Below are 22865 nucleotides of genomic sequence, written 5' to 3' on the forward strand. Positions count from 1 at the left end.
TTGGAATAAGTGTTTTATACATTCAAATCTTAAATGTGGGCTTTTTCTCCACATGTTATAATAAAACTAGAATTCCTTATGAAAGTATTTTCATGAACTTTAAACAATCCTGGCAAATTTAGCCTTGTATTCCTTAAATAAGACCTACTTTACCTTTTATTTAAACTTAAATAAATGTGTCTATCAAATATAAAATAGTAAAAGCATGTATAAGAATTTTATTTTAGTAATAGTAGTACTTTTTCACTTTTTGTTTACTAAAGCCTAGAGAAAGTAATGTTGCATCTTCAAAACAACATCTGTCAAACCGATTTTCATCAGATTAAATATATCCTCAAAGCAACCATCACAGGTTATAAAATACTAGAAATGTAGGTTGTACTTAGCATAAAACACCAATAGAATTTAAAGCACTTTAAAGTGTATTACAAGTGTAGCAATGATAGCCTGCTCTTTTCTTGGGGTCTGCTGACATGCTCCAATCCCCCAACCCCTATTTTTAGCAGGTGTTTCTCAGCAACAGTAGTGTATGTTGGACTGCTGCAAACACAATAAATGTCTCAGTGCAGTGGTTCTAAAACTGTAGTCTCTGGGACTGATCTAATGATTCACAGAATTAAACATTCTGAGAATGAAGCAGTAGGGTTCGGGATGGAAGGTGCATCTGTAAGACAATCTCTCATAAAGTTGTCCTGTGAATTAGAGTGAGAGAACTACTGATTCAGTGTACCATGTCCTTTTCTTATCCTTTGAAATCTGCATTGGCACATGTCATAGTTAGTCAGATCTTCAAAGAGAAAGCTGAGGATCTTGATTTTCAAAGATCTTTGGGGGACAAAGAGGTCTAGCAGAAATGGACAGGAGAATCAGTGGATTTAATGTAGCATACAAACATTATCCTGTAACCCTATAATTTATATCTATGTCTAGGTTTCCTTTTTTTCTGCTAAAGAAGAAACAGGATATGATTGTGCACTTACTGACAGGTTGCTGTCCCTTTCACTGGGGGAAGGGGTTGGAATGGGGGCAGGGAAGGGGTGGGAAGAGGCAGGGCAGGGGTGGGGCCTCATGGAAGGGGTGGAGTGGGGGCGGGGGCGGCGGGTGGGGGAGTGGCAGTGATGCAGCCCTCAGGCCAATGTACTAGTCCTCATGTGGCCCTCATGATCATTTGAGTTTGAGACCCCTGGGCTAATTAGTGTAGCAGAACAAGGTTGAAGGGAGAATTTGTCTTTTCTATTTCAAGCATCCATTAATTGCCAAGAATACCCAGAGTCATCTTACATTAGGTTGACACAGTCTTACTTCTGCTGTACCTGTGTTATTTTTTCCCCGAGGGTAAGTAAAGTTGAACAAATCAGTTAAATAACTATAATCTTTCTTATTTTCCAGCCCACCTAAACCAACGGTGTTCATCTCCGGTGTCATTGCAAGAGTGAGTTTACATGTTAATTTCTTTTCAGTCATTTGATTAAGAGGCCTTTTCACTTCATCACTGATTAGAGAGAGATTCTTAATTTTGATCTTTTCCGTTCCCTCTCGTATTTGACTTGATTGGGGTTTATATTTATATTTTATTTAAGCCTCCTTGAGTATTTTTTATTTTATTAGGTTTTGGTGAATAGATATTTTGAAATTGTTTCTGCTGTTTCAGTTTGTGAGTTTAAAAATGTGAAGCTATTGGGCTTTGTCCTGTATCCTTGATGCTATTGCATCTACTTTTTTCAAAACTTGTTACATACGGGCCATCTCCAGTAGCTTGATCCATGTGGGTCTACACACCTGCTGAACTCAAATGGGCACCACACAAGCATAAGGGTCCAGCCACACAGATCCAACTGCATGATCTAACTCTGTGTGTGTGTGATATGATAGAAGCACTTGCATCCTTATTGCATCTCAGACATAAGCATCTCATTAAAATTATACTGGAGAGATGCATAAATGTAATCAAGTAATGAGAATTCTGAAAAACTGAGCTTAACCGTGCAATTGCCTACATTAACATTATTAGCTCCATCACAGTGCACATATTTGGACTACATGTGCAACCCTTACTCATAAATGTGAGCACCTGTTCATGTAAATAGTCCATTAAAGTCAATGGATTACTTGTGGGCATATTGATGTAAGCGTTTCATAGTCTAGTTTCTTGTGGATGAACTTTTTTCTATTTTGTAGTAGACTAAGCTCCTTGGGTGGGTAATGACTGTCAGTGCTCAAAAATGATAAATATGTGTTTTAGTTGCTCCTTATAATTATAATAGAGCTAAGGCATGAATATCAACATAATGTGATTAACATTAATTTGCCATGAATTTAATAATAATTCATGCTCAAGCTCACTATAATTGTGAATGTATGGAATGTAACATAACCTCCCTATATACTCAAAATGAATTACCCAAACTTGTATCAACCATATTACCACCAATTGGTGAGGTGAAACTAAGCTAAGCGTGGGTTAAATCAGTGTAAAGAAATTTGTTACAGTTATCTTTTGTTTGACCCAGATCCCACACCCTTACTAGACTGCAGTGCTCAGTTGGTAAGTTTCATTTATTTTGTGGGGCTGGAGCCAGATGACCATTTAATCAGTGGTCAAGCTGCTGTGAATAGTCTTGTCAGAATCAGTTAGGAAAAATTTGCACCCTTGTATATGCCCGGCCACCACAATGTCCTCTGCAAGACTTAAGTCCTGCATTGGAACTGTAGTGGGTGCCAGTGGAGAGGCGAAGCCCACACACCCTGTGAACTGTGAAAGGTTTCCATGCCAACCCAGCCTGATGGTGGTAATTGGGATAGGCCATAGATCCACATGGAGAAGTGGTGTAGCCACAAGATCTGAAGTGCCAAGAAGAGGCTGCTGCCATTTGCTCAAGCCCTTGAGCTAGAGTACCAGAGACTTGCTGGCCTCAGAATGAAACTGGGTGTGTATTTCACCGATATAGTTGTGCTGGTCTTCCCCTGCATAAAGCTCAGCATTACTGTGCCTTTGAGGATTTCATTCTGAGATGTTTTGGGGGGTTTGTTTGTTTGTTTTTTACAGGCAAAGACATTTGCACTACAATTTAGAAGCTTTAGTCTCACTTTGTCATCTCTAAAATGTTGACATTTTGCCTTGGTGACATACAAACATCCTTCACGTTGCTGAGCATAAGAAAAAGGGACCTGGACTTTATAAGTCTACAAGGTCCAGACCTCGAGAAAATAGAAGGGAAGCCCTTTCCTTAGTTATCTTGGAGCTTTTCCTTCCTCTAGTTTGTATCTTGCTCTATAGGAAACTCTTCACTCCTTGGTAGGTTACTATAGTGACGTGCAGCATGCTTGCAGCCAGTGGTCTGCACTCTATAGCTCGAGCAGGCAGTACTGCACCTCCAGGCTCTACTGTGGCTGCCTTTATCCGATGAAGTGAGCTGTAGCTCACGAAAGCTTATGCTCAAATAAATTTGTTAGTCTCTAAGGTGCCACAAGTACTCCTGTTCTTTTTGCGGATACAGACTAACATGGCTGCTACTCTGAAATTTATCCTCAAACTTTGTCAGTTCACCATCACCAAAAAAACCCAGTGTTTGAACTGGGAGCCACTTTGGCAACCACATCCTTCAGCCGGACACAGAGCGGTTCTCTTCATGGCAGAGAAACATTTCTGGAGGACAGTGATAGACCCACTTTGGCAACTGGTTGCCTTTTAAAACACTCACCAGTCACAGTGTGCTAAAAATACCTGCATTCAGCCCGCCATCTCAAGTATATGTGAGAGGAGAGTAGGAGAGGGTACAAAAAAACAAAGAAAATCAATGGCAGCAGAGGAGAAAAAAGAAGGGAAAATATCACTTCAGAGAAGAAAATATCTTCAAAAAAGAGAAAGATTTAGTGCGGAGAGGGATTAAATGAAGCAATTTAATGGTGAAAGTTATAGTTAGCCTAATGTTTGCAGTGTTGTTGTAGCTGTGTTGGTCTCAGGATATTAGAGAGACAAGGTGGGTGAGGTAATATGTTTCATTGGACCAACTTCTGTTGGTGAAAGATTTCGAACTACACAGAGCACTTCAGGTCTAGGAAAAGTACTCAGAGTGTCACAACTAAATACCAGTTGGAGAGATTGTTTAGCATAAGTAGTTAACACATGTTCTAAGAGACCATTCAAGAGCCTGAGAGCACCTCCCTAGTCTTTGGCCAAAAAAGGGGGAGGTTAGTAAGTTACAGATTATTGTAATAAGCCATAAATCCAGTGTCTTTATTAAGACCATGACTTTTAGTGTCTAGAAGAGTTATGAATTTAAATTCCCAGACTCATCTTGTCAGCTATTGTGCAGGATGAGTACTGAGAGGTCAGATATCGTGTGATTGTTTTGTGAAAAGTGTTCACCCACCGGTGATATAGTGTTTTTGTCTTTTATCATTTTTTGTGAGAATTCATGCGAGAGCTCAGTTGTTGTCTGGTTTCACCCACATTGAATCATCTGTCTGGACACCTCACAGTAGGTAAAAACAACATGCTTGATGATTACATTGATAGCTTCAGGAAAAAAATTGAATGAAATCCTTAAACATCCCATTTATCACAGTCTCTCCACTGCTGAGAAGACAGCAACACTGTCCCTGAAATCCACCCATCAGATAGTGATCAAACCAGCAGACAAAAGGTGCACCATTCTAGTCTTCAGCTGTGATGACTACATCAGTGAGATCAACCGTGAACTCTCTGACACCACCTACTATAAAGAACTCAAAGACCCCCCACACACCACAGTTCATCCAGGAATTTAAGGATATCATCAAATCCTTCCCCAAACAACTCCAAGAAAATCTCTACAACCTCATCCCCCATGAACTGCCCCCGCCCCAGAGACCTGCTACGTGCTTCCCAAGATACATAAACAGGGGAACCCAGGCAGATCCATCATATCTGGGCATGGCACTTTTATTGAAAGAATATCAGGACTCATAGAAACCATCCTCAAACCACTCACCACACAAAGGGACAGCTTCCTCCATGACATAAACGACTTCCTCCACAAACTCTGCAACATTACAACCTCCCTCAGAACACTATCCTTGACACCAAGGATATCAACTCCCTATACACCAACATCCCTCACAATGATGGCATCGCTGCCTGCCTTGAATATCTACAAGACAAAGGACAACACTTAGATATCCAGCCAAAACACATCACCAAACTCATCCATTTCATCGTCACCCATAACAATTTTACATGCAACAACAAACACTTTGTCCAAGCTATGGGAACAGCTGTGGGTACTAGAATGGCTCCACAATATGCCAACCTGTTCATGCGCCCCCATGAGGAAGAATTTCTGGACAAATGCATCACAAAACCAATGATATACCTGATGATACATTAATGATATTTTCATCTTCTGGACAGATAACCTAAACTCCCTCATAGTTTTCCACCACAACTTCAGCAACCACTACCTGTCCATTAAATTCTCTTTAGAACACTCCCACACCAGCCTCAACTTCCTGGACACGATGATCAGCTTCAACAATGAAACCCTTCAGACAACTATATACAAGAAACCCATGGATCACCACACCCATCTTCAGAGATCCAGTTACCAACCCAAACACACCAAGAAATCTGTTATCTACAGCCAGGCCCTCGGATTCCACAGAATATGCTCAGAGGAGAAACTGCAAGAGACGCACCTTAACACACTAAAAACTGCCTTTGTCAAACAAGGACACTCCACCAGAGAAGTAGATCACGTCATGGAACAGGCCATCCAAATTCCCCGAGAGAACCCACTTCAGTACAGGAAAAGAAAAAAGCCTCCAACCTCACACCAGTAGTTGTCACCTGCCACCCAACACTGTAACCCATATAAGGTATCAATAAACAATTACAGCCCATACTCAGTGGGGACCTGAAAGAAATATTTCCCAGACCCCTTCTTCTGGCCTTCAAACAATCCCCTGATCTCAGTAAGCTCATCAGAATCAAGAGCCTGACAACCAGGACACACCAACACAAAGCAGCACCGGACCCTGTCAGATCAACAGATGCAAAACCTACCTATCTATTTCCACTGCTACAATGACCAGTACCTCCCACAACTCACCTTTCAAGATCCATGGCTTCTACATATGCCTTTTGCACCTTGTGGTGTACCTCATCCAGTGCACTAAATATCCCAACAACTATGTGGGTGAAACCAGACAATTATTATGCTCTCAAATGAAGTCACATAGAAAAGTGATAAAAGACAAACACCATATCACTCATGGGCCAACACTTTCACTAAACGTCATTTCATATGTGACGTCTCAGTCTTTGTCCTAAGGGAAATCTGCACAACACTTTCAAAAGACAAACAAATTCATAACTTTGCTAGACACTAAATATCACAGTCTAACTAAAAACACTGGATTCGTGGCTTATTACAACAATATGTAACTCACTAACTTCCCCTTTTTTGTCCTATGACTGAAGAGGTGTGAATAGGCCACTTCACCTTAAATGGTGTCATAGAATAGACTAGGTGGGTGAGTTATATCTTTTATTGGACCAACTTCTGTTTGTGAAAGAGACTAGCTTTCAAGCCACACAGAGCTCTCCTTCTTAGAATGTGTTTACTTATGTTAAGCAATCTGTTTCACCGTGTATTTAGTTGTGACACTGAGTACCTTTTCCAGACCTGAAGAGAAGCTCTCTGTAGCTCGAAAGTTTGTCTTTCAGCAATAGAAATAGGTCCAATAAAATATATCACCTCTCCCACCTTCTCTCTCTAATGAACAATATGGCACTGAAAGAGCAAAGGCAAACTTGACAAGATATAGAGGGGACATTAGGGTAAAATGGAGGGAAAGTAAAGCAGACATAAGATTTCTGTTTTGTATAAAATCACTTCGTACAACATTGTCAATCTGCCAGTAAGCAGAAGTTAAAGTGTTTCTGGCCTAAACATAAGAAAATTAGATTCTTCCCCAGCGTTTAGACAGGGATATTGTGATGCTCCCTCTCTAGTCCCTGCCCCTTTGGATGCTAATGATTGTCCTCCATTGCTTTTTGAAGGGTTGACAGGGATGACTTCACAGACAGAAATAAGCAGCTGCCTGATTCCTTGCTGATTGTACAGCAAATACATACTACTGCAATTGTCCTGGTTTTGCAGAGTAGGTGTTAGGTGATGATGGCATAGGTGGGACCAATGCTTCTTTAAAAGGGACATTTTAAACTTGAAATCTAAGCCAAGTTTATACTTTTGAGTTAAAAGCAGTTTGGGTATGCAGCTTCCCTGGTGGAATTCTATTTATTTGTGTGGTTTAACAAACTACTTTCTCCTGTTTTTAAAATGTTTTCCCCTCCCTTGCTGCTGTGTGAAAAAATTGTCACAAATAAGGAAACTGAGCATAATGAACCAGTAAAACTGAGGCCATGTCTAAACTTACAGCTGCGCCACTGCAGCGCATCTGGTGAAGACCCATGTGCCGATGTGAGAGAGCTCTCCCATCAACATAAAATCACCTCAATGAGTGGCAGTAGCTATGTCAGCAGAAGAAACTCTCTCACCAACAGTGCTGTTTACATAAGCACTTACGTCAGTATAACTTTGTCGCTTAGGGGGTGTTTTATTCACACCCCTGAGCAACATACATTTTCCCGACGTAGATTGTAGTGTAGAAATAGCCTGACTTTACACAAAGTGCTGACACTGCAGAAATCAAAAACAAAAATGTTCTCTCTCCAATCTGTAAGATACAGTCATTTTAGGTGCTCCTTGGAACAACAGTAGGTGAAAATTTTCAGACAGAAGTGTGATTTTTTTTTAAGTTGACAAAATCCCTGTTAAATATGCCAAGATAGAGTGCATGCAGAGTGTGTGCAAAGGAAGAAAGGAATTAGAGGGACCCACAATGTTTTTCATATGCTTTTTATGCTTTAATAAAAAAAAATACTATCAGTTTGAACTGGTTGGCATGTTTTTTAAATGTTTGTATTTTTACTGGTGTGTTCTTTAACAGGGTGATAAAGACTTCCCTCCAGCTGCCGCTCAGGTAGCTCACCAAAAACCTCATCCCTCTGTGGAAAAGCTTCCTCATCCACAACACGTCAATCAGCACATCCACCAGCCTCGCAAGTGAGCCCTCTGTCAAAAAGCCAGCCAAACTGCATCAGTGAATACATTGTAGAAAGAAGAGATTAGAGTTTTTAGAATTCACACTACCAAATCAATAAAACTGGCCTTTAAAAATGATATATGTTGCTTTCGCCTTAATTCTCCATGGTTTAATAAAAATGGAGACTTCATTAGATTCTGTTACTCCAGATGGAAAACATGCTGCTTTGTTGCTGTGTGTTTGCTGATCAAGAGCATTACTCAGTTTTTCCAGTTCATTTTTGCTTAGCATTGTAATATATCTGTTATTGCCAAGGCCAAACTTGAACATAAATAATTAATCTGATGAATGGATTTAGATGCAGGATTGCCATAGCCAATAGCAGAGGTAGCTTTAATGTTAAACCTGTTGGGGATCATATAAGATTTTGTGTTTGGTTTATTTTATGTGAGGAGGATGTTTTTTGAATTTGTTTGGGAGGTTTGTAATACGTGGGAGTCAGATTTTATAGAATCTTGCAGTCTGGACTATATTTGTGATCTAGAATATAAAAAAGAATGTTACTAAAATTTTTATGCTTTAGATTCTCTCCTTTGAATTTAGCCGTGGCAGAGAAGAATTGACCAGAAACTATATTCAAATGAGGTGTGGGGGGAGGAATCTAGTTGATCCTTCATGATACATGTTCCACTTACACCACCTCTTCCATGTAGACGTTGCACATTTGAAGCGCTGTAGCTTTAGGTGGGAGGAATATGTCAAAATAGGGGGAAGCCTATTCTATGCAGTGTCATTCCTCAACTCAGCTATTGGGTCTTGTGATGGGTATTTGTGAGACTTCAGGACCCTGTGAAGCCTTTCTAAATAAAGTGAGCAATAAGGCATAACGGTGTGTAGTAAATCAATGAGGTGCAAGCAGTCCAATGCTGTGAAGAAGTGAGCTCCTTTACTTCCCACTGAGAGAGTTGATGGAACTCAGCATCTCACAGAATTGGGCCCAGAATAGACAGAAGGGTAAATCCTTTTAATTTAAATACGGTATATGGCTACTTTTCTAAAATATGGACTATCTGTAACTGTAAATGTGGATAACATCATCATGCATGGTCTGTTATATACCATGTCTGATGTTTTTTCTAGTCTTTTACCATAGGCAAGCAGATGATTATACAGATAAGATGTACCATTTTAACTAACATAATCTGATTAGTCAAGGTTAGGTCTGGCCATGTGTATAAATCTTTTTATGCTTGCACAGTTTAAAATCACTAGCTCTATTGAAATCAGTACCCCTATCAATTGCCTCCCACATCTAATCTCTATACACCCATGAATATTTTTTAAAAACATGTAGCCTGTATTTTTTAATATGTACTTGAATTTTTAAAGGAATATAAATTCACTATTGGCTTTAGTACCTTGCAGGATTATAGAACTTCACTTCAGAGAATGTGGCCACTTGGACCAATAGTGAAGTCACTCATCTGGCAAACCCTGGCATCTCTGGGCTGCTCAGGGCTTTGGTAGTGCATTTAGGGTTAAAATCAAATAGCATGAAAAAGTAGTGAGAGGAGAGCTTTAAAAATACTCTTTAAAACCATGCTAAATAAAGTCATGATTATTCTCTGAGTGGCTGATTATTGTAAACTGAAATAGAAAAACAAGTGGCATTTTCTAAATGGGATAATTCAGTTCACTGTGAGTAAGATTTACCCCTGTGCAGAGGCCCTGCACAAAGGCTGTGCATCACTTGGTGAGGATCCTCTACACAGAGAAATGAACTTCACCCTGAATGCGTTCAGGTACACCTGCAGACCAACAAAAAGTATAGTCTGGCTATGCGATCCTTTTGTAAATGAAATAAGATTGTGAATTTCTTGGGCCTCTGCGAAAATATTCAAATTTAATAAAAATGTATGCAGGGATATTTTCTTGTCAGCTGTCTTCATCGTACTGTCAGCTTAAGAGATTTGTGAACTGTACTTGCCTTAAGGATGGCCCCTTCTCTAGGGGCACAGTCTTGTAATCCCTTCCACTGTGGTTCTGTTAAAGCCAATGGAATTACTTACCTGAGTGAGTTGACTTGCGTTTTGGGGCAGTCACTGTCTACTCCTCTTTTTGTACAGTGGCTACTGCAATGGCGCCTCATGCTTCATTTGCCTTTAGGCACTATTGTAAAACATGGCTAACACTAATAATACTTGCTTGTTGGCAGGATTCAGCCCTAAAGCAATGCCGATACGCTAACGGTCCAATCAACAGTTGGCACTGTCCTGCACCAATACATCTTCCTCAATAGGAGGATGACACTGCATGCTTCCACTGATATGTTACTTACTTATTACAGTGACCATCAAACTTAATGTTAAAAGCTAGGCACATGGATAGTTTCATAGTTCAGAACTCCTATTGCTGGTTGTCGGTGGAATAAATACAGTATATATAGACAACCTTTGCAGCATCCATTAGATAGTCTAGACAGCTGTAGGTGTGTGCAGCAGAAAATTTCTCAGATAGTTTTAATGATTTTCAAGATGTTGAGAATTAATATAAGCTTAGAGGGACTTGCTCTGTATAGACATAGTATAGAATGGTTGGATATCCATGTTTGCACACATAGCACCACCTTGTCCAAAATAAAAAAATCTGAGTCGGGATGGATTGGGTGCTGCTGCTGCAGGATATATTTTAATTAAATAATTGGATTTTAACAGCCTTTAAGTGTGATATAAAGTATCCAGATGTTCAGCTGTTAACCTGAAATGAATGTTAGACATTTCCTGGAATAGAATTGTCAGCATGGTAATGTAACAATCAAAATGACTCCTGTGGTATATATATGTGTACCTCTCCATAGGTACAATACATCTGAACTGTTATTTGATTCTTACTCAAAATGTTAAGCAATGAATCAACATTTGAACTAGTGACATTTATTGAGGTTGCTTGGCACAAGATACTGGAAGTTTTAAATAGATTCTCATCCTGTGAAGTATTCCTGGGTCATTTAAAATAAAACTAGCTGCTGTCTACTAGACTGTTGGTTGCTAATGCTAGTTATGAAACCGACAATCTGGGGATTCCCAGAAGTTCTTCGTGTAGAACAGATGTAGAAACTGGGGAAACTAGGTACAGCAGTTTGTCTTAAATTGATATGGTAAAGAAAATGGTACTTAACATTTTAATGTAGTACTTGTTTCAGTTCTGTTCTCTCTCAATGCAAAAGGTTTTATAATCAGTATAGTAGTAAACTTCTCAAACTCCTTTAACACGATGTATAGATTTGTAGCACCCTTCGTAACAAGCTAGTTTAAAAAAACTAAGATCACAATATTTTTGGAGACTTACTGGTAGTAGTAATTTATTATTATTACTACTTACATAGCGCTAGAAATGTGCATGGTGCTTCACAGTACACATAAAGATTGATTCCCTGCTCTGAGGAGTTTACAGTCTAAAGCGCTGATGCTGCAAACATGTACACGTGTTTAACTTTACAGACATGACTTGCTCTATGAACTTCATTGGGACAAATCGCATGCATAACAGCTTCCCCATTCTAGAATTCACAAACCTGAAGTGGTGGGATATTAATCCTAATAAAGATGGAGTGAAATTTTCACTGTTTGTGAATACTTTGGGGTGGTCTCTTAGCACTGGAAGTTGCCTTTTTCATTTACAAGTGGTGTCTTGTGCAGGTTTTACTGTAATTGAGAGGGTGCAAGGAATCTACATTAATGAAAAAAAATTTCTTCAAACCATTGGTACTTAGATGGGGTCATATAATAAGTACCCTCTCAGAAAAACTTGGTAACTCCACATGGTCAGTGTGTGACTTTTTAACTATTCCTGCCCTCAGGTTGTAGTTGTGGATCATGCAGGAGGCGGGCTACCTACTCTGAAGATATGGGTGGGAAGGGGCTGTAGTTCTGTGGATGGACTGAGAACTCCATGGATGTTAGCTGCTCTGAGTTCTTTTTCTAGGCCCCCTGCTCCCTGGTAATGTGAGACTACATACCCACGGGCCATTCATTCCAACAGCTGCATAAATGACAGATTCTCTAGGGAAGTGGGCTGGGGGTGATTCTGGGGCACATGTTATTGCTATTTAGTATAACATTACCTGTGGATATCTGCCATCTCCTGAAGGGAGAAGGCTCCTGAGCCCTAGCTGTAATGCGTTAAGGTGGAGAAGCCTCCAGGGGCTTGGAAGGGATAGAAAGCCTGAAGTGGAGATGTTGCTTCTTTTTTCTGTATCCCTGAAAGCCTCTGAGGAATTTGTTTCTCCTGATTCCCCTCAGCCCACATCAATTGACAGAGAGTATCTGGCAAATGGTATTTTCCTTCACCTTTCTATAATATCCTGGGAAAAGCTTTGGGACTGGAAGGCTGGGAGAAGAGATGGAAAAGGATGTTTGTACAAAGTGGTCCACAAAATGAAAAAAATTGAGGATTGCTATTTAAGACTTGTCCCTTTCCCTCTCCTGCAAGCTACTGAGCTGAGGCAGGAACAGGGGTACAACATTCTAAGCGGACTATTGATTACTGCTTGGAGGTAGCAGAGGTATTAAGATGTGATCATTTATGCAACCAGTACTGATCTCACAACACTTACTAAGGGCCAAGTTTGAAATGCAGACACCAAGCCTATTACAAGATACACGCTTGCAAGTGATCTGGTAAGTAGCCCTGTAATTCAATCCCTGCTGCCCAGTTTGTGTTTGAGGTATTTGTAGCAAACTGAAGTCGGTAGTATTCTACACTCACAGCATTAAAAAAAAAACAGCTTTTGTAATCTATGATTTTCACGATTCTAAAAGTTGCTTGGCGGTTAGTGAATGATGAATATAATACACAGTGCCTACTGATGATAGTGAGGACACCTGTGTTATCTTGTAGTTCTCTCATTATTGTGTGTGTATATGTGAGCAAAAATTCTGTAGCAAAATGTTTTTACCGTTGCTTCTGGCTGTTAATCAGGTGACCGTTTACAAAAGCAGGCAAAGTAACTTCATCCCAAGGCATTCTCAGAAAACTAACTATGTATGGTGTCAATGGGAGTCAATCTTTTTATAACAAATATTTCAGGAAGTTCAAAACCATTTATTCAATTCAAGTTAAACTCAAGTGTTTTCTGCACTTAGTGGCTGCTTCAGAAGCTGGAATAACTTGTGGGTCACAGTATTTTGAATGTGACAGGAATCGCAGGCCATGTTTGAAATCTTACAAGGTAATCTATTCTTTTGAGAATCCTAGCCAGGTTCCTCCTCCACTGAGAGGAGACTGTACTTGGCTAACCAAACCATATATACCTTCTGAGGTTTGCCCATTACAAGAATAATAGAAATTAGAGCAAGAAAGATAATGTCTCAGGTCCAGGAAATAAATGTTCAGCCTTTCCTTGCCTCAGCTCCTCATCTATAAAATGGGGATAATCGCACTTCCCTACCTCACAGGGGTGTGATCAGGCTAAATACATTAAAAAATTATGAAATACTTTGAGGTTTAGTGATGAAAAGTGCTAAATAAAACTTAGGTATTATTACTGTAATGGAATGGAAATAAGTAGCCTATTGTAGCATGACAGGAGAAGATATAGATTAGATTAAAAATGCTATATTGTGAAGAGGCTGCTACTACATGGATTGCAAAACCAAACCCTCCAGTGCTAAGGTGGGTTGAGATACACGGGAACAGAATCTTTTAAGGAGGTGATCTACATGGTGAGGATATACAGCCTTAGGATCCACTGGCATAGAACCCTCTGCCTTTCCATTGCAGCTCAATGTACTACTCACATGAGTAAAGTTAGTCTGATGTGCAGGCTTTTGCAGGATCAGGCCCAAAGACAGATGAGTTAGCTCCATCTTTATTAAATTTATGATTAAATCCTGCTTAATTATTTTAAAGAAAAATATTTTAGCCTTTACCTCTTAAAGGACATTTAGGGCTTGTCTACACTGGCAGCACGTTAAAGCGTTAATAGTTGTCTCACCTGCACGAGGGGCGTGGCTCCCAGCGCTGGTGCACTGTCTACACTGCCATGTTACAGTGCTGAAACTTGCAGCGCTCGGTGTTGGGGAGTGTTTTTTCAAACCCCTGAGCGAGAAAGTTGCAGCGCTGTAAAGTGCCAGTGTAGACAAGCCCTTATTTAACCTTGGTTTTTTCTGTAATTTTAAAATTATTTATAACTCTTGCTCTCTAATGATGCTTAATGCTTGCCTCCATTTTGTACAATTAAACCTCACGCCTTTTTTAAAAAAATAACTGTTTTAACCCTTGCCTATTTCCATTGCTGTACACAAAGCAGGCAGGCCAGGAAAAGCAAGTTATTGCTGAGGTAGTCTCAGTGCTTAACTGAGTAGAATGCAGGTGACATCACAAGGGCAAAGTGCTGGGAGATTCTAGAGCCAGTGAAAGTGGTAGGCTTTCAACCTCTTCCCCCAATAGACCCCTGGAGATGGAGGTTGCATCAGGTGCAACTGCCCTAGAGCTAGTGGAAGGAAGGGAATGTGAGGAGGCCCTAGGCCAGGGGTGGGCAAACTTTTTGGCCCGAGGGCCACATCTGGGTATGGAAATTGTATGGCGGGCCATGAATGCTCACAGAATTCAGGGTTGGGGTGCAGCAGGGGGTGAGGGCTCTGAGGTGGGGCCAAAAATGAGGAGTTCAGGGTGCAGGAGGGGGCTCTGGGCTGGGGCAGGGGGTTGGTGTGCAGGGGGAGGGGGAGAAAGGGCTCTGGCTGGGGGTGAGGTGTTGGGGGTGCAGGAGGTTGCTCCGGGCTGGGACGGAGGGGTTCGGAGGGGGATCAGGGATGGGGCAGCGGGTGGGGTCCAGGTTCTGGATGGCATTTACCTCAAGCTGCTCCCAGAAGCCATGTCCACCCTCCAGCTCCTATGTGGAGGCACATCCAGGTGGCTTTGCATGTTGCCCTGTCCACAGTTGATGCCCCTGCAGCTCCAACTGCCCGCAGTTCCTGGCCAATGGGAGCTGCGGCGGCAGCGTGCGGAGCCCCCTGGCTGCTCCTACGTGTAGGAGCCAGAATGGGGACATCCTGCTGCTTCTGGGAGCTGCGCAGAGCGGGTCAAATCCCAGACCCTGCTCCCCGGCTGGAGCGGGTCAAGCCCTGGACCCTGCTCCCCAGCGGGAGCTCAAGGGCCGGGTTAAAACGTCTGGAGGGTTGGATGCGGCACCTGGGCTATAGTTTGCCCACCCCTGCCCTAGTCCCTTATGATCTCCACTGCTTCTGCCAGGTGCTGGGATAGTGGAGGTCTGAGAGGGACCCTTTTTTAAAAAAGGGTAAGTGAATCTGCACCAGTTGAACTTGGTGGTGCTCAGTAAAAGTGACTTTCCTTAGAAAATTATATTGCAGACAAAATGGCCAGCTACAATCCTGTACAGTCCCAGAGCCCTAAACTCCCATTGACTGGAATGGAAGGTGAGGGCTTTCAGCAGCACCCGGTAGGATTTGGGCTCTATTCATAATTCAGTGATTTGTAAGTGTGCATGACTGTGAATCTTCTTCCAGGGCAAGGAGAGGGGAGAAATGTTTACATGTAAGGTTTAAAATTTTACAGGCTTCCGGTTATCTACAGGGCTCAGCAGTAGCTGAGGCTCAGTATGTTGGTCATGTGTGCTACAATAGGCAGAACCGGTCATCTGTTTTTATAGGCTGTGAAATCAAGACATAATTCAACTAAAACTGAGCCCTAAGATTATATCTGATATTCTAATCCAGGCACCCCCTGAGAAAAAGAGTAGTCAATTTTAGAATCTGAGATCTGATATTTTATTCATCTCATGGAGATGGAGCAATGTGGGCTCAGACTTCAGTGAATACATTTACAAAATGAATATCTTTAATGTCCCTTATATTATAGTTTCTCAGTGTTGAATATTTAAATCTGAGCGGTTTATTTTAAAAAAAAGTTTAAGTAGAAGCTGATTCTGTGCTCAGTTCCGATTCTCATAAAAAACTGTAACAAATAGCACAAGTGAGAACTTTTTCTTCATATAGTCTGATTTATCAACCAGAACAGGATAAAGATTAGCCTACTGCTGATGTGACAAATGTGACAGCTGGAGGGGTCTGGAATGAATACAGAAACCTTAAATAAGCTTTTCAATTGAGCTCATTATGAGGACATTTGTTAAACACACAGCCTCTTCTTTTGCTGTGCCAAGCAGCTCTTAGCATATACACATTGGAAACCTATACTTTATAGCACAAGGGCTCCATGTTGCATGCTAATTCCTGGTTCACCATTAGCCGACTGTTTCTAAGTTATATATTGATGGGAAGTATAGACCGTGATCTGACTATTTATCATGGTTTTGAATAATCCTCTCTCCTGAGTTCATATATTTACTTCAATAGACATTAGTGTATTAATGTACACTTTTCTGAATGTTATTGTATGCAGTATCAATGACTGCTTTTGATAGTCAGTCTTTTTATAACTGGTGTGATTTTATCCAGTGGAGGCAGGCGACAAAGTGCAGAACATTCCATCAGCCTTCTTGTGCAGGAATCTACATCAATAGAACTTAAGGAAAGTCTTCCTGGATTCCCTGCCAGATGTCAGCCGTCAAATCTTTTAGTGTAAGGAAATTTTACAGCATCTCTACTGTAGATGGCCCAGATCCTGCCAACAGAGTCTGCACATCCATGGAGTCCTGTTGAATTCAGTGGCCCTCCTCATGGGTAGTATAAAGATAATTACAGACTTTGGTTGCAGGAGGGAGGGATCTGTTATCTGAGTTAAAGTGGTAATCTCCAGAAATGTACCCTCAGCAATTGTAAAATATCAACTTGAAAAATAGTAAAACAGGAGAATTAAGAGCCAGATCCTGGACTGCATCTGAGCGCTAATCCCTAGCATTATAGTGCTGCTTCAAAAATGCTATTACAGTAGACACTTGTTTGCATCAACACTTTATAAGAGCAACTGCCGCTTATGAGCAGCATTTCCCCGGGACTACTTTCTCTACTATGAATGGTCAACAGTCCCCATAATAGCAACAGCTGCTTAGGAGCAACGTAACAAAAGAGCTCCTGATATGTTGCTACTAATGAGCAACTACTTTATTCTGATCTGATACCATTGTTACATTCATCTTGCTCTGGTGTAAACAACTACGCAGGAGCAGGGTCAACAATACATCAGGCCTGGAAGGCTCAATTGTTCTGCACACTGAGGTGAGTGGGTAGCTTCTCCATTTCTCAAGACAGCAATTGGGGGTCAGGTCTCATTTACAATTCAGTATCAGTTTAGTGTGCTAATCCTGTATGTACTTTAGGGTTGTTTCTCAGTAATTTCTCTTCTTGTTTCCGGCCAAGTTAAGTTTTGCTTTTCTACTTCAGTGTATTGATTTATTTCCCATCACACATTAATATCTGTACATTAGTAATAATAAACAAACTGGGACAGGAAGGAATTGAGTCATACTTGACTGCCTTTAAGTTGTGCTGCTTGGCATTGTAAGAGGGATCAGGCCTTCAGTCCTGGAAAATGTATACACTTTGGCTCTGATCCTACAAGGAGACATTCAGGCAGACTCCTGCACCTGCACAGCCCCACTGACTGGAAGGGAAGGGAGCTGGAGTTCATGGGGGCTCAACAGAGGCACAGGGGGGTCACCTATGAACCTCTCCTTGTTAGACTGGGGACTTAAAATGGTGGCAGTAACTGTTTTTACTTGTTACTGGAAAGCTCCACCAACTGCTATTGTGTAAGGTGGTGTGTTGGCAAGCAGGAGCAGTCACTACTATGAAGCGGACATATCCATGCATATGCAACCCACGCACCTCATCAGTGTGGTGCTCTGTCCCAGCTTGTAGCACCAAGACCACTTGGAGAAGAATGAGTCTGCTCTACAACATTAGCTAAGGGCCACGTGACCACATGCATTAGAGGCTCATGCATTTAGCTCCATAGGTCCCAGGTTCGATCTGCCTGCCGACAATCAGAGTCTGTCAGCGTTACAAGAAGGGGCCTGTCCGGGATTTCAACTGGGAAGTCTCTGAAGCTCAGGACGCACTTCCTCAGCTAGGGGAAGTATGTAACCCACACACCTCCTGGGTGTGTTGTTCTTTACCATCTAGTGGCACCGAGACCACTTAGAGTTAAATGAGTCTGCTCTACAGCCTTAGCTCAGGGCCATATGGCTTCTAGCTTATGCACGAAGCTTCAGAGTTCCCAGTCTTGATCCCACCCACTGATAACCAGAGTCTGTCGGCATTACACATACACACACTATATGACTCAGTATTCATTACCAGTAATAAATTCTGCTAAATGGGAGAAAATGCTCTGATTTTGCAAAGATTAATAAAAGGGCATATACAGTATTCATCAGCTAGAGCATTTCCACCATGATGACACACACACTTCTATGGATCCTGCATTAATTTACAGAAGTAGTGATACTGTTACTGTTCTGCAATGGTTACTAAAAGAAGTCTAAGTTTATATGCTACTGTTCTTGTTACCAAAAAGACTGCAAAGCACTTGGCAGAATGTCTGCTTTGCACAGAGATACTGTTCAACTGTTAGTTTAAAAGAAGACATTGTTCTTAATGCAGCATTCTTTACAGCACTGAAAATCCAAATGTCCTTTGACTAACTTAAAAGAGTAGAGGACACGGAATGAAAAGATTCAGACACAGTCCTTTGCAAGCAAGCTGTCATAAATATAAAGGGAAGGGTAAACATCTTTAAAATCCCTTCTGGCCAGAGGAAAAACCCTTTCACCTGAAAAGGGTTAAGAATCTAGGATAACCTTGCTGGCACCTGACCAAAAGGACCAGTGAGGAGACAAGATATTTTCAAAGCTGGAGGGGGGGGGGGAGAAACAAAGGCTCTGTGTGTGTCTGTGTGATGCTATGCTGGGAACACAACAGGAATAGAGTCTTAGAATTTAGTAAGTAATCTAGCTAGAAATGCGTTAGATTCTGATTACTTTAAATGGCTGAGAAAATAAGTTGTGCTGAATGAAATGTAGATTCCTGTTTTTGTGTCTTTTTGTAACTTAAGGTTTTGCCTAGAGGGATTCTCTATGTTTTGAATCTAATTACCCTGTAAGGTATTTACCATCCTGATTTTACAGAGGTGATTCTTTTACTTTTTCTTCTATTGACTTATATATATGCACATGACTTATGAGGAGAGGCTGAGGGAGCTGGGATTGTTTAGTCTGCAGAAGAGAAGAATGAGGGGGGATTTGATAGCTGCTTTCAACTACCTGAAAGGGGGTTTCAAAGAGGATGGCTCTAGACTGTTCTCAATGGTAGCAGATGACAGAACGAGGAGTAATGGTCTCAAGTTGCAATGGGGGAGGTTTAGATTGGATATTAGGAAAAACTTTTTCACTAAGAGGGTGGTGAAACACTGGAATGCGTTACCTAGGGAGGTGGTAGAATCTCCTTCCTTAGAGGTTTTTAAGGTCAGGCTTGACAAAGCCCTGGCTAGGATGATTTAACTGGGACTTGGTCCTGCTTTGAGCAGGGGGTTGGACTAGATGACCTTCTGGGGTCCCTTCCAACCCTGATATTCTATGATTCTATGATTCTATGATTCAATTACTGGCTCCAAAGTGTGCTATCCAGCAGTTACACAATACTTATATAGTGCATATGCATTTTCATGTAAGTTAAATTTAATTGATTACAAGTTTTGCTTCTTCAACAAACTGGACATACTTTGGCTACAAATGTTTCCATAAATAGGCCACCTATTAAAATTATTTTTGTATGTGGTGTTTGAATGTGTCAATGGGAAAGTCACAGATGGAGTTCCTTTCCTGTCAGACTGAACAAGGAGCTTCATCATCATAAGGAAAACAGTATTATCCTTAAACCTACTCTGTTTCTCCCTATGTTAGAGGTTTTTAAGGTCAGGCTTGACAAAGCCCTAGCTGGGATGATTTAACTGGGACTTGGTCCTGCTTTGAGCAGGGGGTTGGACTAGATGACCTTCTGGGGTCCCTTCCAACCCTGATATTCTATGATTCTATGATTCTATGATATTAAAATTCTTCTCTTAAGAACCTGATTGCTTTTTCAGTGTTCTTAAGATCCAAGGGTTTGGTTCTGTGTTCACCTATGCAAATTGGTGAGGATTTTTATCAAGCCTTCCCCAGGAAAGGGGGGGTGTAGGGGTTGGGGAGGATTTTTGAGGGGGAAAGACATTTCCAAGCGGGCTCTTTCCCGGTTATATATCTGTTAGATGCTTGGTGGTGGCAGCAATGAAGTCCAAGGGCAAAAGGTAAAATAGTTTGTACCTTGGGGAAGTTTTAACCTAAGCTGGTAAAAATAAGCTTAGGGGTTTTCATGCAGGCCCCCACATCTGTACCCAGAGTTCAGAGTGGGAAAGGAACCTTGACACAAGCAATAGAGACCACCTCCCCTCAGAAGTTATTTTCTATCCTCAAAACTCTGCTTTAATGCCTACATAAAACTGGATAGTGGTTAGGCTGCTAGTGTGCCGAGGCCATTGCCTTTCATGCTGATCAATTCTGTTGCATTGTTTCCTTGTATGCCCGTCTGGAGCCATCTGTTCTCTCGTGTTTCATACTTAGCTTTTAAGCCCCTGCGGTCGGACTGCCTTTTTGTTTTGTGTTTGTACATTGCCTAACACAATGGGGGCCTGGTCCATGACAAAGCCCTGGCTGGGATGATTTAGTTGGGGATTGGTCCTGCTTTGAGCAGGGGGTTGGTCTAGATGACCTCCTGAGGTCCCTTCCAACCCTGATACTCTATGAGTCTATGAGGGCTCGTAGATGCTACTGTAATACAAATAAATACTAATAAAATGCAGTTCTACCCAGAAAAGTGAATATATAAAGATGGCACCTTGTTCATTGAGCCATTGCCTTGCACCTTTTGTAAGCACTATGCACTACCACTGGTGTGAGTGGAAAATTCTGGTTTGGTAGCATTTTGCAGTCACTTTGCACAGAGGTATCCGTCCGTGTGTGTAGTCAATCATATCTGCTGACTTTAGTGACAGAAAACTGGTTTTGCCCCCTGTTAGCTTTGCAGAGCTAGGACAGTGGGGTGAGAGCAGAGCTGGGTTCTTTTTTATTGTGCATCATTAACAGAATTGCTTATTAAGCCCAATCATTTACACCTGTGCAGACCCACTGAACTCTTTTAGTGAAGGCTTTTACTGATGTCAGTGCAGTGCGTAATTTAAAGGCAATGTAATAAATGTAGATGCGAATGAGACCCTCATTTGGCCTCACAGCCTTTATTGGTAGATATGAGGTGCATGAAGGAAAGACACCAACTTCCCATTCTGATTGGTCAGACTTGCAAGGCTAGTGGGAGAGGAAGGGGAAAAGAGAGGAAGTACTTTAAATGTGTCAGCTAGAGTGTATAGGAGCCAATAAATATGGAGCCTCAAATTGTCATTTTTCATCCAGTCACTTTTCGATGAATAGTTACATTTGAAGGGACTAGCCAGTACTAAACTTGGCAAGCAGTCGGGAACTTTTTCTTTCTTTCTTTTTGCTGGTCAGCCAACCATCTCTGTTTTCTTTGTGTTCCCAACCCAATGACTTCCCTTCTCCTCAGTCCTTACATATTTCTTTTTTAAAGGAACAAGCAACTAATACATCCCTCAGGTGTAGCAGTAGCACAGGAGCTTTTGAGATAGTATTAAAAAGCAGTGCAACAGATAAACTGGTTGTATTAAACCCAGCATCAATCTGAGCCATCATTTGACACTCCAGTTGACCTGAACTTTAAACCCTTGGGTAAGTTCAGCTAGGGGGGACCTTCTCCTCCTCCTACATCAACTTTCCAGAAGAGATTTGCCAACCTGGCTACTGCTTTCTCTAAGGATCCCGCTGACCCAGAAAGCGGGGATTGCTATATCCATCCAAGAGGTAGTGTTTCCAGTGGCCACCCTGACCTAGTGAGTAGAGCACGGACGCAAGAGTTAGGAGACCTGGGTTGTCAGTCCATTTAGCAAGGGGTTGTCTGGTGGCTTTAATAAATTGTTTTTGTTTCCTTGTTTCCTATTGTTTCCTTCCTCTTAAGTGACTGTGATTATTGTAAATGATTGGATAAATTTTGCTTGTGCAAATGGTGTGTCACAGATCTAGTAGGGGTCTGCTGCCAGCTACCCACCAGATGGCTGGGAGGGGAGTCCAAGCCTCTGGCTCCCTAGATATCTTAAGCTTCCTGGAGCTTGACTGGAGTCCAGCTGCTACTCTGATCTTTTGGTCCTTAGGCACAGACCCTTTGTGTGATACCCTATAGCGGGGTGGTCACCCCGCTCCAACTTGGAAAGGGTTAAAGCCAGCCCTTGGAGAGGGCTGAGGCTGAGAGAAAAGGCTAGGTTGATTAGGAAGGCAGCCACAGATGGGGCCACACCCCAATCAGGCCACACCTGGCCCTATAAAAGAGCTGTGAGCCAGGAGCTCAGACACAGACTCTCTCTCTCGCTTTTGAGAGAGAGAAGGACCTGGCTGCCTTGGAGAAAAGGGTACCTGGAGTGGAGTAGGGCTGGGGGAAGGCCAGAGGAGCTGAGGAGCTCCAGCCTGGAAATCCCCCCAGCTGCAGGCCTTGCTAAAGGCCAGGAAAGGTACTGGGGCCACAGCAGCATAGCCTGGGAATAGGCAGAGGCAGCTGGTCCAACCCCCTTGCCGATGAGTGGTTTACAGACTGCAGTCTGCCCACTGAGGCAAGGAGGTGATAGAGGGTTGGGGGTTCCCTGGGGAGGGGAGACCCAGAGTGTGGGGGCACTGCCACAGAGCAGCACCCCAAGGTAAA

The 22865-nt window shown here is 41.9% G+C and overlaps 1 protein-coding gene across 2 annotated transcripts in view; it reads left to right on the forward strand.

The window, feature by feature from the left end:
• LOC119851064 (death associated protein) overlaps positions 1-9717 on the forward strand; it is a 101185-nt gene extending 91468 nt beyond the window's left edge. For both annotated transcript variants that reach the window (XM_038390280.2, XM_043508466.1), the window contains exons 3-4: positions 1390-1432; positions 7993-9717. In XM_038390280.2, the coding sequence (XP_038246208.1) occupies positions 1390-1432; positions 7993-8112 (163 nt within the window). In that variant the 3' untranslated portion in view covers positions 8113-9717. The remainder of the gene's footprint in view (positions 1-1389; positions 1433-7992) is intronic.
• Positions 9718-22865: the final 13148 nt, after the last annotated feature.

This window comes from Dermochelys coriacea, chromosome 2 (genome assembly GCF_009764565.3).
Source record: "Dermochelys coriacea isolate rDerCor1 chromosome 2, rDerCor1.pri.v4, whole genome shotgun sequence".
Taxonomy (NCBI): domain Eukaryota; kingdom Metazoa; phylum Chordata; order Testudines; family Dermochelyidae; genus Dermochelys; species Dermochelys coriacea.